General features: G+C 38.5%; 1 protein-coding gene across 2 annotated transcripts in view; it reads left to right on the plus strand.

The window, feature by feature from the left end:
- Positions 1-17,257, plus strand: part of babo (TGF-beta receptor type-1 babo) — a 115,706-nt gene that overhangs the window by 41,577 nt on the left and 56,872 nt on the right. Inside the window, exon 3 of one of the 2 annotated variants that reach the window (XM_067156612.2) lies at positions 4,908-5,080. The exons of the other annotated variant lie outside the window; for it this stretch is intronic. Within the exon in view, the coding sequence (XP_067012713.2) occupies positions 4,908-5,080 (173 nt within the window). The remainder of the gene's footprint in view (positions 1-4,907; positions 5,081-17,257) is intronic. 2 annotated transcript variants of the gene reach the window in all.

Here is a 17,257-nt window from a genome sequence, read left to right on the forward strand (position 1 = left end):
GTCACGTGCTACTCAGAAACGGTTCTTCAGTTATGAGAAGGGCATTAAACTTACAGCAAGTCTTGAGGGCCGCTGACCACGAGTGTGACCGAAGAAGCACTGGCTCGACCTGCGGAAGGATATGCATGCGTTGAAAGTCTCTCCGGAAGATGCTCAAGACCGCATCAAGTAGAAAAAGGAGTGCAGAACAGCAGACCCTGCAATTAAGTGGGATAAATGTTAATAATAATAATAATAATAATAATAGTAATAATAATATGAAGAAGAAGGAGGAGGCGGCCTGCCATTTCTTACAGTATTGTTTGTCTCCTGAACGCTCCTTGATTAAGGGCGATTTTGGAATAAACTGACAATAACACATACTTCTAACAACTGTTTGGTATCCATGTCAATGCCTTGAAATGAACAACAAGCTTATAAATGCAACAGTTTGCACAATTAGTCCCTGGAAAACAGTTTACTTCAATATAGGGCATGCTCACTAAGTTCACTGGGCAGAGCTACATACACCCCATTTGGTCTGTGCTAAGCAGCCTGGTAAGATGAGTTGGAGGAAGCAAAAATGGTAATGCACACGCACACTACATTATATTGCTGCAGTGAGAACTTGAAGCTCCCACAAACAAGCAAGCATGGGCCTTCGATACACAATGCTAACTCGGTACTGTCACATTCTTGCAAGATGCCTTCTCCCTTGAAAATATAAAGGCCTGAAAGGATGGTTTAACAAATCAATCACTCAATCACTACTGATCTGCATTTAGGGCAGTCGCCCAGCTGGCAGATTCCCTGTCTGTTGTTTTCCTAGCCTTTGATGCAGGCCACTGAAATGAAGTTCCTTCTGCCATGTCTCCAAAAGACAAGGAGAGACAAAATAAGGAATGAAAGTATTCGGCAACAACTTGGATTAGACAGGAGTTTGTTGGAAACCTTACAGTTAAGCAGATTACGATGATATGGACACATGAGAAGGATGGCTCCAATTAGGACCCCGAGAGCATACTGTGAAAGGAATGAAAGGAATAAATGATATACCTGTCTCTGATGTTAAGCTGTGGGGTGAGATAGAAGCAGAAGTTCAAGCTAAATTAGATCTTTGGCAAGAAGAATTTGAAAGAATGGGAATGATCACCAACTGAACTAAAACTGTCAGCTAAGTGATGAGTCAAAATCCTGAAGCAGTTCTGTTGCAATTACAAAATGAAGTAGTAGACATTATCAATAACTTCAAATACTTAGGGAGCTTCGTTTCTCCTGACAATTACAAGTCATTGAATAGGTGAATAATAAATGTATACTTTGTAAATTTAATGTAATTTCCTGACAGTACCATAAACCAAGAAATAGGCAAGCCAGTCCCGTGGTGTAGGGGTAGCGTGCCTGCCTCTTACCCGGAGGCCCCGGCTTCGATTCCTGGGCAGGTCAGGGATTTTTAGCTGGACCTGAGGGCTGGTTCTAGGTCCACTCAGCCTGCATGATTAGAATTGAGGAGCTATCTGACGGTAAGATAGCGGCACCGGTCTCTAAAGCCAAGGATAACAGCTGAGAGGATTCGTCGTGCTAACCACACGGCACCTCGTAATCTAAAGGCCTTCGGGCTGAGCAGGGGTTGCTTGGTAGGCCAAGGCATTTCAAGGGCTGTAGTGCCATAGGCTTTGTTTTTTTTTTTTTGTAAGAAATAGGCAATAGAATACAAGCTGCATCAACATTCTACCATTCCGTTCGTCAATTACTTTGGGATGACTCATTTCCCCAAGCTTGCAAGCTCACGCTGTACAAAACATATCTTGAACCAATTCTGACATACGGACTGGAAGCAGCAACGTTGACTAGATCTGCACAGTCGCCTACAGGCCACTGAAATTAAGTTCCTTCTGCCATGTCTAAGGAGAGAGAAAATAAGGAATGAAAGTATTCGGCAACAACTTGGATTGGACAGGAGCTTGTTGGAAACTTTACAGTTAAGCAGATTACGATGATATGGACACATGAGGAGGATGGCTCCAATTAGGACCCCGAGAGCATACTATGAAAGGAATGTTGTTGGTAAGAGGCCCAGAGGGAGGCCTCGTTGTAGTTGGGAAAAGCAAATTTTCAAAAACTTTGCCAAACGTGATGTAAATATTGGCAGCAAAAGGTAGAACATCAGCTGTGGATGGACAAGACGAACTGGAAGAGGCTCGTAAACACCTGCACCCGGCTTTCTGGAGCGGAAGATCGATGATGATGATGATGGTGGTGATGACCTGTCTCAAGCTTGTGTAGAAAGCATGAAAGATCGCCCCTTTGTAGATATTTGTACCTGCCTGCATGCACTTTGTAGTACTAAGAAATTTTTGCAGTAACATGAAAAAAATATATATTGGGTATCATAATTGTCTCTTATAATGTTTTATAGAGTGAGAAATTAGACATATGGAAAGAACTAAAAGTGCAAAATCTTAATTGAAAAACTGTAGCTAAACAGATTGAAATGGTTTGGTCATGTTAAGGAGGTGAATGAAGAAAGAATGCCGAACCAAGCGCTGGAATGACAGATGACAGGGAAGAGAGGAATGGAAAGATTGAAATTACAATGGATGGACTTGGTGAAGAGTAGTATAAGATGGTGGAACCTGTTCTGGAACATAGTGTTGGATGAGGAATGGTGGAGAGACAACATATTGGAGAGCAATCATGTTTGTCCCCCAGTCGGTGTTTGCTGGAAAAGGGGAAATGATGATGATGATGATTTATTATATCATTTTATTTCTCATGTCAAGTATAATGTCTCCACAGATTCTAACAAATCAAGATATTGGATAATGTATACAAGGCTAATTACTTCTGCTACATGATGCCATATTGAATCATATGATTATGAAAATGAGGAGTTTGTACCAATGTGGTGATATCATATTCCTGTACAAGCAGCAGCTCGTTCTATAGACTTGCTGAGTGGGAGCATCAACTGGTGGTTCTCCTTTTCACCACTTTGGATATTATTTTTCTGCATTCGCTGTTGGACAGTCGTACTTTTCTGAGGAGGAGTTTGCAGCTCCTGAGGTATGTGCCGCCCAGTTGGTGTCGCGTAAGTCATACCGATTATCTTATTCACTCAGTCATTGAAAAAGAACTACTGAAAATGACTTATCAATCAAAATTAACCTGGCAAGCATGACAAGGCTGACAGCTTTGTAGTAGATGTCAGGGTGGTGAAAACACAGTCCATTTCAGTGTTTGTAGTTTTGCTTACAAATTTGACAAAAACCTACCGAGTGAAGACTAGAGGGCTGAGTGCCCAAGAAAATTTACACTTATTGTAATTTATTATATTTCCTGAAATTTATATTAACATTTTTACAATGAGTTCACAATTTTGAAAATGTTCTGAGAAGGTACTAGCATTAGGGCCTACGAAAAAGGAACATACCCAGAGGGGAAGCGAGGTTAGGGAGTTTTCCGTAAATTCATCTGTCATTTATTCTAAGTCAACAAAAGAAACTTAACAAGGTAGCACAATATTTACAAAAACGAAACTGCTGAAATATTTTATAACAATTACACACACCAATAAACCTCTACTGGCCTCGTATGATTAATTACAACAGAACATAACGTATATTACCAGAAGTAGGTACCAAATGAGTATAAAATACTAAAAATAACAGCCTTCGTCTGGCCCCTATCCCCCTGGGCTGTGGAGCCTGGCACGTGCACACAGCGCAGCGCACACAGAAGCATAACACTTCCCCAGTTACACGCACATTCGCTGCCATAAGCTTTAACCTGTCACTCAGTGAGATACAACATACACTCATGACTTACACTCCGATGCTCGCAGCCCAGCAGCCTCGGGTTCAAAAGGAACGCCTAAGTTGATGCTCTGATCAAGCGAAAAATAATGATTATCAACTGCTGGACACAATCAGCCACCTAGACTACGCTTGAGAAGGAAAGGGGGAACAGGAGGGTAAACAACCAATGTCAAAACCAATAAGATACACTCAAATTATAGTGCAAGCGCACTTCAAGCGTCTGTAAGAGTCTTTGAGTCTTAGGGAATAATTCAAAGATAATTTCTTGTTATACAATTTTTTTAAAAAATAACTAATGAAAAACACATCTGTGACGGTATGCTATAATGTTTGGAAGTTCTCTCCATTGTCGTTGAATTCTATGAAGAATTATTTTGCAAGTCTCTTATTTCAAATTGTGTTTAAAATCTATTCTGAATACTTGATTCTCTCTGGGATGCATTTTTCATTGAAAGATTAAATGTCCCAGGATGAGAGGATATTTTTTGACATAAGTATGTCATAGAGCTGGAGGTCATAAAAACATGTGTATATTGATGTAGTGTATGTAACAAAATGTGTGACGCTATGTTACCTAGCAACAGTACCTTGAGAGCTGCACAGGCCATGGATCTGTATATCATGGCTATTCATCAATACTTCACATCACAGCCTGCACGGTTGCTAAGTAACATCGCGTCATACATTTTATTGAAAGACATATTTATGATCGTTTGATTTTCCCAAAGGGAAATTTAATAACTTTTCTTTTTAATATTGCCTTTTCACTATTACTAATTACTGTACCTTTTCCTGTCTCCTTTTTCAGTAAAGGTTGAAGGTCTACTTCTGGTTTGTGTGCCCTAATGTCAGTGAATATCATTTAAAATATTTACAGGTCATATCAGTCTATGATAGCTTTTCTGCAGTGCTAGAGAGAAGCTATGTACATGTTATACAAAATATTTCCATTATTTGAATGGCATTCTGTAAGGTTTCTACTTAGTGTTGACTGTTGCTTGTACTAAAGAAGTTAATCTGGTATCTGAGAACAGCAATTTTTTATGTTTATGTTTCTAATTTTTTTTATTCCTTCTATTGTTTTACTCTTTGTTGTTCCTTATTATTAAGGTGTTATCTAAAGGAGAGATTTTTCCCTCCGGAGTTCGCAGTCCAGTGCTCAAAGTATGGTCAGAGAACGGAAATCTCCAACATGCTGTGCTGCAACAACACCGATTACTGCAACTTGCACCTCCTCCCAACTCTGGCTCCCCCCACCACTACTATCATTACCCCTCCACCAGGTAAGATGACTTCCCATTCCTACCTTTACACACCAGTACCCTTTGGAAAGTTTTACCTTCATGTTGCCAATTAGAGATTCATATTGCTTTACACAAGTTTTAGTTAATTGGAATCAGTCCCAAATAAACGAAATGTTAGCAAAGAATTGTATTGATTTCACTTCCATTTTTGACAGTAAGTATATTAGCTTGTTGAAGCACTTTCATATATTTTGAACAACTGTTGCCTGCTGTTTCTTTCATTAACAGAAACGTTCTGCTGAAATATTGGCCCAGAAATCGTCCAAAAACCAACTATGAAATTACTCTGAAACTTGGGGAACATGGTTGTTGTTGTTGTTTTTTATTATTGTTTTTCATATGGCATACATTACTTGGATCAAGGAGAAATTGGTACAAATACATTATAAGTAGGCCTACGAGGACGGTTTGAAAAGTTCTCGGAATCATCGCTAGATGTCAGTGCTAGAGCAACAAGGTTCCCACGCAATAATCACACATCCTTTGTGAGTGAACACGTGGCACGTCAGTGCTCTAGCTGCAGGAGTGTGGTAGTGACGACTCTTTGTTGTTGTTCCCGCGTAGTGATTTGTAACAATGGAAAAAACTGAGATTCGAGCAGTGATTAAATACTTTGTAAAGAAAGGTATGAAAGCAAAGGAAATTCATGCCGACTTTCAGAACACACTGGGGGACTCTGCTCCTTCATTTTCAACTGTTGCCAAGTGGACCAGCGAGTTTAAATTTGGTCAGGAGAACTTGGATGATGATTTGCGTAGTGGACGGCCAAAAAGTGTTACGACCCCAGAATTTATTGCAAAAGTGCATAAAATGGTCACGGAGGATCGTCGACTGAAAGTGCGGGAGATTGCTGAAGCTGTAGGGATGTCTTCTGAACGGGTATATTATATTTTAATTGAAGAATTGGGTATGAAAAAATTATCTGCATGATGGGTGCCGCGGCTCTTGACATTGGACAGTAAACGCACCAGATTGGAAATGTCCGAACAAAGTCTGGCCCGTTTTCAGTGCAACCAACAAGATTTTTTTGCACCAGTTTGTGACTACAGATGAAACTTGGGTCCACTATTATACCCCAGAGACAAAATAGCAGTCAAAGCAGTGGAAACATGCTGATTCACCACCACGAAAGAAAGCAAAGGCAGTGCGTTCGGCCGGAAAGGTCATGGCCTCAGTTTTCTGGGATGCAAAAGGCATTCTGCTGATAGATTATCTTCCTACTGGCCAAACAATTACGGGGCAATACTATGCAAACCTCCTAGACCAACTACAGGAAAAGATATGTGAAACAAGGCCTGGTTTGGCAAGGAAAAAGGTCATCTTTCGTCAGGACAACGCTCTGCCTCACACTAGTGTTATTGCCATGGCAAAACTTCATGAACTGGGGTACGAATTGTTGCCACATCCACCTTATTCACCTGATTTGGCACCATCAGACTTTCATCTATCCCCAAGCTGAAAATTTTCCTCGGTGGACGGAGATTTACTACAAGGGAAGAATTGACAGCCGAATTGGAGAGGTATTTTGCAGGCCTGGAGGAATCTCATTTTCGAGATGGGATCAAGGCATTGGAACATTGGTGGACCAAATGCATGAGTCTACAGGGAGAATATGTTGAAAAATAAAAGCAGTTCCACCGAGGTAAGTACTTAATTCTAGTACATTCCGAGAACTTTTCAAACCACCTACGTACATGATTTACAAATGCTTAAACCTAATATGCTCAGGGAGAACACACATCTAGATTTGTGTTTCTTGGGTCTTCTATTCACTGTATCCACAATGACCAAGCTTTGGCAAGACCCTCCTGACTCCCTTGCTATATAAAGTCATTAATATATATTGACAAGGCGGGCCCATTAATAACTCGTGTTTACTTGATGATCTTAGTCAGTAGAACCAATTTAGGGCCAAAAAAGGTCAAATTTGTTAACCCATTTTAGACCCAGGTTAGAAATAATTACAAAATAAATATATTCTTTTTGTTACTGTTCATTCATTTAAGATTAATGTATTGCAAATAAAAAGGAGTTTCAAAAATAATTGAGAGAGTGTAGTATTTACAGCATGGGTCATTTTCAACTCCAGCATTCAGTTTGACGTTTACTGATATAACTACGCACTGAAACATCCCTTTATCGATAATTTGTCTCTATTCCAACAGGATAATAAAAGTGATATGTTAGAACTTTATTCTAACTGGAATTAATTTCAAAACTCCTGTCTTCCAGTAACCTCAAAACAGGTTTTCTACAGCACTTTCCAAAGCCTGCATGCTTTGGACCATTTCTTGAATATAATTATATCCATTCCGGAATGGCCCTTTTGTATTTCTGAGTGTTCATTAATGTGGAAAAATGGTATTATATGAGAGAAATAAAATCCATGCATTATGGGTCGTATATGACCCATTGGCCTATAAGTGAGTTAATTCCCATGGTATGTACGAGGATGAGCCAAATAGTCTGGAATTCTTCCTCATCTTGTACAGTTAATATGAAGCCTGTTTAGATATGTCTGCGTTCTTCCTAGAAGCTCAAAACCAGCTGGAATATAGTTTAAATCAAAGAGGCTGGAACACTGGAGTTGCATGCATCCGTATCGGCAGTTAAATCGTCAACAGGCATTGATCTCCTGGTCACGCTGGTTCAAAGGCCATAAACTACTGGTTAAAAAAAAAAAAGGCCTGGGCGCCTCCAACGATGTCTCAAATTAGTGCGATAAAGCCAAAGAAATTTTTGTGGCCATTTTAAAGGTTCCGCGGAGATGTTTAAATCACATCTGTGGATTTGAAAATCTTGATTGTTATAATAAGATTAAGCTTATAATTATAATCTAAGTAAAGTACCTTCCAGTCATAATCGCTGGAAAATGTTTCGGGTCTTCCCGTGCTGTTTTGCACACTGGGCAACAAAATCTTTCCTCTGCTGTTGCCTTTCTGTGAGTTCTTCAACCTCTTGTCAAGATAAACCAACAAGCATCAAGATGTTTGTGAAAGTTTGCTGCCTGCTATTTTTGGCTTGGCTTCTTGTCTATCTTGTTTCTGGAGGGATCCATTTCATAACCACTCGAGGTATCCAGTGTTGTGGCATACTTAAAACATGGCCAGCTAACTATGGTATGCAGGCTTAGTAAGCCACTGCACCGCATCACTTCTTCAATAGTATTGCAGTAGATGTAACAAATTTCTACTATCTGTCGCAAACAATTGATGATGGAAAACATTGATTTTTCTGATGATACTGGCCACCATCTTCCAAGTTTTGCAGGCATAAATATAAGTTTGGATTACAGTAGCTGAGTAGAGGTGCAGTTTAATGTTACGTGAGATGGAAGATGCCGTCCAGATCAGTTGGAGTCGATGGAACACAGCCACGGCTTTTCCAGCGTCAGCTCATACTTTAGTTTCCATGTCACCTTCATGGTGAATTTGTTGGCTGTCTGTAGTCGAGTGGTTCCGATGTTGACATTTGCTTGTATGCCTCCAGTTCTGATCTTCATGTCTACATTCTTCTTGGAAAGTCAGAACCAGCTGGAATTTGTTGTAAATCAAAGAGGCTGGGCCAGTCCAGAGTTTCATGCATTCATATCGACAGTCATATCAACAACCGTTGACCTCCTGCCCACGTGGATACAAAGACATAAAAAGCCAGAGAAATAAATGTGCTCGTTTAGGCATCTTATTTCAATAATCTTATTTCTGAATCAGAAGTTAATGTTAATGCAGAACATTCATCAATGTAAATTACTTAAAAGTACTTTTTCTAGAATTGAAAATGCTCCCTGTACAGCAGTTTTAGTGTGCTTGCCTTAATTTTGCACACACATGAACAGGTACAACATTCATGTTGTATCCCTTTCAGTAACATTTGGTAACCATGATAAATATTATGTTTTAAAATATGAAGAAAAACCGTCGTAATATCAGTACTGCATATTAATAAAAATGTAGTTGAAAAGGTACCGAATGCACTTAAACCGGAAATAATACTATAATTTATTCGCTCAACTTCTCAAACCTGTGTAACTAAGTTTCAAAGTGATAATCCAAAAATTGTTGCATCTGGCAGATTTTGAAAATGAGAACTTAAAAAAAAAACCACTGTACTGTAGTTCTGGAAATATTTTGTTCTATGTAGGCAAAATTTAACATATCATAATTACAGCCAGAGTAATAAACTAATCTAATCCCATGGCACTCAGCCCTGAAGGGCCTTGGCCTGCCAAGCGACCGCTGATCAGCACGAAGGCCTGCAGATTACAAGGTGTCGTGGTCAGCATGACGAATCCTCTCGGCTGTTATTTTTGGTTTTCTAGACCGGGGCTGCTATCTCACCGTCAGATAGCTCCTCAATTGTAATCACGTAGGCTGAGTGGACCTCGAACCAGCCCTCAGATCCGGGTCAAAATCCCTGACCTGGCCGAGATTCGAACCTGGGGCCTCTGGGTAAGAGGGAGGCACGCTACCCCTACACCAGGGGGCTGTCAAAGTAATTAACTACTGTACGAAAATTACAGGAAAGTTACAGGAAATATAAATTTCAGAAGGAATTCCTATCAAGGTGGTTAAATCTTGTTGTTTTAATTTTCTATTTTTTACTGATATTTCTGTTTATTATTTCCTTCACTATTTTACTCTTACTTGTTCCGTATTAAGTTATCTGCAGGATAGGTTTCTTTCCCTCTAGAGTTGCCAATGTTTAAAAATGGTTAAAAGTGCTTCAACGCGATAATCTACTTACTATTGCAAAAAGAAGTCAGTATCTTTCTTTGCTAACTGTTATCTTTCCTTCATAACGGATGTCTGTATGGAGGTATTTAAATGAAAGGACTTCATTAAATGGTATTTCAGTTTGAATTGTTTGGCGAGAGGTTTCAGGCCTACTTGCTTGATATATATGATTTTATAACTATATACTGATTATCTTTAAGTGCCTTGCTTGAAAGTGTACACTGAAAACAGGTTGTTGGCTTCACGGTAGAATGAACAGATTAGCCATGGTACTAGAAACTTCATTTTAATTTTAGAGTTTTTAAGTTTTGAAGAGAAATTGTTGGAGCACTTGGCCAGAATGCCAAATAAGGAAAGCTTTTCAGCTCTCTGCTTTCGGTAATTTTTAAGCAGTTGTAAACACCCATATTATTGTCATAATTTGATGGCATTTGTTATATGGTTTGAGAATCTATGTCCTTTTAATTAAACTATGTAGTATGTATGAAACATACTGTCCAATAATAAAGGCGATCAGGAGAATTAAAATAAGGGTAGGGATAGGAACCTACCTCTAACTTGCAATTTTCATCCAGATTCAATTGGAGCAAGTTATGTCAGTTTAGACCAAGTCTGAAGCCCAAATTACTCAGGAGCCCCCACCATGTCTTAAATCTAATTTTTCACATAATACTTTTTCTTTTTATTGGAAAATTGTTTTTGTTCCACCTGTTCAATACATTACAATTTTAACTCTAAAGACCTTCCTCAGCTACAAAACATTGTACACTTACCTGTATGCCGTTGTGCATAAGTAATGTTAGTAAACCTCCAAAAAAAACTGAATAGTCATATTTAAAAAAATACAATTATACCATGTTATTGTGTCTATATTTAAAAATACTGAACATAGAATATAAAAGCAAGGTCCACTTGAATAGTAATAAAATGACGTGAAAACAGTTTTATTATTGGTGTGAACTTTTATACGAGTTGATAACGTTGAATTATTGTAGTTGGTTGCTATGTTACACTCGCATTGTATTTGAGCAACTACAGTTCTTATGGCACACAAGAGGCCAAAACTTTCTATCCTTTCATTTATCCACATCCTACTGCCACTGACTTACTCTTTTGCAGATTGTATGCTGTTGTGGCGTCTGAATTATTAACATTAATACTTGTCCGTTGTCTTTAATTCATTCCCCATCTCATTTCAGTCCGAGGCTGGGATGCTTTAGTAACTAACAAGTGTTGTGTGGTGTAGGTGACCAGTTTATCTCTACTGTTGCTGTGTTTTGTAATAACCATGCGTTGGGTGTTTAGTAGATTACATGTGTGTGTCCTTTTGGAATTATTTTGCAACTTTCTTTTGTGTGTGTGTGTATTGTCTTTTAAAAATTAATATATAATATTTTTGAAGAATTATATTTTTGTGTTGTTTTCTGGGAATTAGGTTAGCAGACCAGTCCTTTGTTTGCTAAGTTAACTTGGAACCTATCCCACTTCAAGGTTGGGAAAGCACAATATTGTTGATATCCTTGCAAGTGACACATGATCTCTAGTTTGTATACACAATAATAGCTGATAATGGAAGTCTTTGTTCATGGGAGAACGATCGAAAGTTTACCTTTGGGTAATAGGAATGTGAAGATTTATTTAATTATTTATTTAAGCACTGTGAAAATAAAACGCCTCCGTGGTTCAGGTGGCAGTGCACCGGCCTCTCACCGCTGGGTTTCGTTGTTCAAATCCCGGTCACTCCATGTGAGATATGTGCTGGACAAAGCGGTGGCTGGACAGGTTTTTTTTTTGGGGGGGGGGGGTTACTCCGGTTTTCTCTATCATCTTTCATTCCAGCAACACTCTCCAATATCATTTCATTTCATCTGTCAGTCATTAATCATTGCTCCAGAGGAGTGTGACAGGCTTCGGCAGCCAACACGATTCCTATCTTTGCCGCTAGATGGGGGTTTCATTCATTCCATTCCTTACCCAGTCAAATGACTGGAAACAGGCTGTGGATTTTCATTGTGAAAATTACAGGCTTCCCCAGCTACAGTGCTCTCTGTTTTAATATTGATAACAAGTAATACAGTAAATTCAACATTATGAACTAATAACAGAACTTATTTATAGTCATAGGTAATGAATTTCGGATTATTCCGTATTGAATAGCAATATAATGTTGTCGTCGGCAGTTACTTGTTTCCGAGTTTACAGATTTCCTGGCTGATAGCTCACTTCAATTCACAGCAGTTTGTGTTTAAACTTCTGGTGACTGTACAGGCCATTTCTTGCTTAAAACATACATCCACACATTGTGCGGCTAAGGGACGGGGGAGATCTTGGCTGGGTTTGGCGAAGTTTGCTTTCCTGTTGCTTAATATCTTCATGTCTGCGGTGTTCTTGTTCGAAGTGTTGAACTGAGGCACAGACTCTATGCCGCCAGAGTAAACGGTCCTTGGCAAGGGTTTCCCAGGTTTGTGGGTTTATTTCTGCCATCTTTAAGGTTTGTTTCAGTTGTCCTTGAAACGTCTCGGGGGCACCCCGTGGTCTTGAACTAGAGCCAAATTCACCATAGAGGATCTGGCGCGGCAATGTGATGTCATTCATACGGCGCACATTTCCTGCCCATCCGATCTATAAATGATCATAGATTGCAATTTTTATCTTTACACTCATCACGATCACACTTGTTCTAGTGTAAGTTCTCTGCGTTTTCTTTCAATTTGAAGAATGCACCTCTCAAAAGACCAGGTCAGACACTTGAAAAATTTTCCTGAATTCAGTTTAGCTGAAACAAGTGTGGACAGAATAATGTTGGGAAAGTATTGAGATGTTAATTTGTTTTCAATATGGAACCTTGAAATAGTTGAAAGAGCAAAAGCAAAAAAATAGAACAGAGCTGAGTTGTGGATGAGAGGAGGAAGAGAAGGGAGGTATAGTGTAGCCTAAGGTGGGGCTGAGGGATGTGGAATGGTGGGTGATTGCTGGAGGGAATTTGGAGAAAAATGAAAAAGGGGGTTTAGATTACTTAATTTATTCTTATTTAAAATAGGAATTAATAGATCAAATAAAGGTAAGAAAGGGATAGAACAAGGGAAAATATTATCGGTTGGTATTAGTTGGAGAAAATTAGTTAAATCTCAGGACTCTTACAAGTTTGTAACACACTTGTCACAGGTTGTACCAAACTGGCTTTCCAACACGTTGAAAATATCTATATCAGAATGATGCACTTTATTATAATGAGTCATATTTCTGTATATGACAGTTTCTCCTGTATGACGTCAGATTCCACGTAAAGATTAGAAAAGGCTTTTAATTTTCACCATGTGGACTGAATGAAGAACAAGTCCCAGCACTGATATTGATACATTTACGATACTGGTGTACGATACATTTAAATAAATGATCATAGATTGCAATTTTTATTGAGGATGTGCATATCTAAAAATTATAAAATGTTTGTATCTTTACCTTTTAACTTTCGTACATTATGGGGCTGAAGATATCTACAAGAGGGGACGAAACGTGTTCTTCTAATTTTATTTTAAAGAATAAACTTTTAAGTATTCTAAAGGTGGAACTTTTTCTTGATAAGAATAAAAAAAGTTTGAAGTTGACAGTGCAGGCAAGAAATGACTTTCAATCTGTGCAAATTAAAGGAGAGGATTGAGGCAGGGAACAGGTACTACTTTAGCCTATGAAATTCACTTACAGTTTGGAAAAGAGTGTTCAGAAATAATGAAGGGGGATGCTGAATAAAATTAATGAAATAGTTATTCACGTAAGGGTTAAAAAAATGCATGGATGGAGAATGGAACTCAAAATGCCATACTTGTGAAGCCAGAATGCTACTACCTCAGCCACCTGATGGGTTGAGAGTGGAAAACACTTCTTAATATATAAACTGCTATGAATATGTTGGAGCTCTTTATTTCGATACTAGCTGGCCAGTACACCCTAATATTTTAATATAATTAACAAATGAGGATACACTATCACCACATGAAGCATGCTCCTAAAGTCAGTTTCCCAGGTATTGTCTTCTCCTTGCAAGTTTGGAAGCCCTTTCATAACAAACGAAGATCAAGATCTACAAAACCATAATTCGTCTGATTGTATGGTATAGGTCTAAAACGTGACAGCTAAGAAGACCAACCAAGAGAATTGCGATAACTTCAAAAGGAAAGTGATGCAAAGAATCCTTGGTCCAATCAAAGATGGAGGAGAGTGAAGACAAGAGACAGACAAGGAGATATACGAGGTGTATTCAAAAAAGAAACAAGTTTTGAAATAGTGCGCCAGCCGTCAGAGGGAACGCGCTGTGGCTACTGGGTGCTCATAGCGGCCGGTTTAAACAACAAACTGCCATTTGCCGCATTTTTATGTGAATGTTAGTTGACGAACTACAGCCGCTGTAGTGAACACGTGCACAAGCTGTTCCATCGGATTAGTGCCAAAGTAACAATGAAAGAACTTGAAGAACAACGGTGTGTGAGAGAGAAATTTATTTTGCATAGGATCGAGCCATAAAATTTTCAATGACAAACTTGAGATGTATTGTGTCAATGCAAAATTCATGCCACGTTTGCTGACTAACGATCAGAAACAGACCAGTGTTGAAATCAGCCAATGACAATGAACATTTCCTTAAGAATATCATAACCACATTGAAAGGACGTCGTTTCCAAACCGTTGAGGAGATTCGGGACAATGCAACAAGACATCTGCACGCCATCCCGAAAAGTACGTTCCAGGAGACTTTACAAAAATAGAAAAAATTATGGGAATGGTGTATTGCAGTAGAGGGGACTACTTTGAGGGGGACAGTGCTTAAAATGTTGTACAATAAGCGATCAGGATGTTATAGCAAACAATTTTTTTTTAAATACCCTTTATATTGTGTGCTAAGCATGTCGGACCACAAACATCCTGAAAAGCAGACAAATCTAGTGGGCTGGTCACGTGGCAAGGAAGACAGACAGACAGACAGACAGACAAGGCAATACCTAAAGCATTCTCGACCCCTTGGTACACCGAGGCTGTAATGACGAGATAAGTTGGAAAGAAACCTACATCAGTTGGGTTTAATGGAAAATAAGAATTAAATAATGTTATTGGATTTACGTCCCACTAACTACTTTTAGGGTTTTGGGAGACGCCAAGGTGTCGGAATTCAGTCCCGCAGGAATTCTTTTACGTGCCAGTAAATTTAATGACACGAGGCTGACGTATTTGAGCACCTTTAAATACCACTGGACTGAGCCAGGATTGAACCTGCCATGTTGCGGTCAGAAGGCCAGTGCCTCAGCTGTCTGAGCCACTAGGCCCGGCAAAAAAAAAAAAAAAAAAAGTTAGAAGCACTAGAATGGCAGATATAGAGGCAACTTCTTAAGGCAACACGTGGTCTTCGGGACCAGCGATTGCTGAGTGATGAGGATGATATTTTTGATTTGTGATGCTGTAAAAATATGATTTTCCTGAATGGTTTATAACACCAAAGTTATTCATTTTTTATTTAGATTGTGTGAACTTTTGAAATCACTGAAATAATTTGTTCTTCATTCATTGCTCATGGTGGGGACTATGTCTGCTTTGATCATTTTCTGAATTCTGACAATCATCACTTTGTGAAATCTACCTACTGTCTCCTACAGTTAATTTTCCTATTCAGAAGCATATGCATTTCATGCCATCCAAAGGCTAAGTTTCTATCCTCCTGTGGACAAGGTTTTCCATTAGCAGCTAATATTGCACCTGCAAATAGGATGTTGTGTGGCACTTTCAACTTTGAAGTGGGATAGCTTCCTTATAGGAATATGGTGTTCTTTAGAACAAGCCTGTCGGAATTTGTACAGTAAACTCTTGATATAACTGACTGTTAGGGGATAAGGATTGTCTTTGAAGTTGGAAGTCTGTTAAATTGTGAATTTTAAGAATTGTACTGACAGTAAAAGACTTTCAGCAGTATTGATCCTGTTTCATGTTGTGTAACTCAGATGGTCGTCTCTGAGTTTGTAGAAGACGTGGGAAGGGATTTTATCTGACAGCTCTATGATCTCCTGTTGTTTATGAAGATGGATCTATTATGGTGTGAGCAGGCACAGGTCTTGTCATGGAAAATCGATCTCCTGATTATTTGCTATGGATTCTTTACTGCTCAACTGAATATTGGTGAGATCTTGATGCCATATGTGATTCACCGCCTTAAACACTGTAAGCCTTTGAAGTTGTCCTTTTGGAAGAGTGGTGATGTCTGCCTCAACTGAACTTGTGGCGCCATGTTGGAAGCATGAGAAGATGTCTTGACTTTTTTATCTGTGCAAGGGGTGGTAATGCTCTTTATTAAGTTGCTTAATTACCCAATAGACATTTTGGTAAATTGTGCAGTGGTGTTGTGTATTGTGTTTTGAAAGGACACTTATCTTTTTAGTTCTGAATTGTTGCAAAGGAGGTTTGTTTTCATTGCATGTCTGTATTAATTTCCATGTATGCGTATTATGGGAACTGAATATATCTTGATTTATTAGTTTCATTTTCCGTATTGATAGTTCTCTTATATTATAGATAAGAAAGGTTCCACCTTATCAATACAAGTTTTATTTATATAAGATCCTACTTACAGTACTGGTATCGACTTTTTATACAGTCATCCTCAGCTGTACATTAGTACCTTCACGTAAGTCAAAGTTGGTTAATATGCCTTGCCTAGTAGAAAAGTCATATTAATGGAATGTGTCCAACGTTCAAATTGGGCATGTTTCAGAGTAAAAGCTGGCTATATGTACAATCTAAAAATGAGTGTGGGTGTGTCTTTTAGGCTTAAAATTCATGTAGATTAACTTGTTTTAAAAATAGAGGTACTTAAACACTTTAAAATACATAGTACACATTAAAATCACATACTAAAATTTATAGTTTGTATTAATATCCATTATAATGACTAGGAACACTTCATTAAAATGAGTTTAACATCTTGCGTTTGTCGATTTTCTTATTTTTGTCCAATATAAATGGAGAATGTCCGTGCTTGCATTCATAAGCAGTGCTCTCTTGGGGTTCTGCTATATGTTAGGCTTATCCACTAGTATGATTAATAGATTCTTCAGTTATTGATGACAAGTCAAATGTGTGACCAGAGGTAGATATGTGCAGCTGTGATTGAATGTTGCCTTAAAGTATTAAAATACAGTATGCTTTTGTGCATAAGTGTCAATTGCAGAATAGTGGCTCTTTTCTCATCTATAATTGCTGATGTATGTTATTGCTGTCGTGGTTGGGTTGCGTTAGATTTGGCTGCGTGGCATGTACTGTGTACAAACGCAAGATGTTAAACTCATTTTAATGAAGTGTTCCTAGTCATTATAACGGATATTAACACGAACTATATATTTTAATATGTGATTTTAATATGTACTATGTATTTTAAAATGTT

Source organism: Anabrus simplex, chromosome 12 (assembly GCF_040414725.1).
Source record: "Anabrus simplex isolate iqAnaSimp1 chromosome 12, ASM4041472v1, whole genome shotgun sequence".
Classification (NCBI taxonomy): domain Eukaryota; kingdom Metazoa; phylum Arthropoda; class Insecta; order Orthoptera; family Tettigoniidae; genus Anabrus; species Anabrus simplex.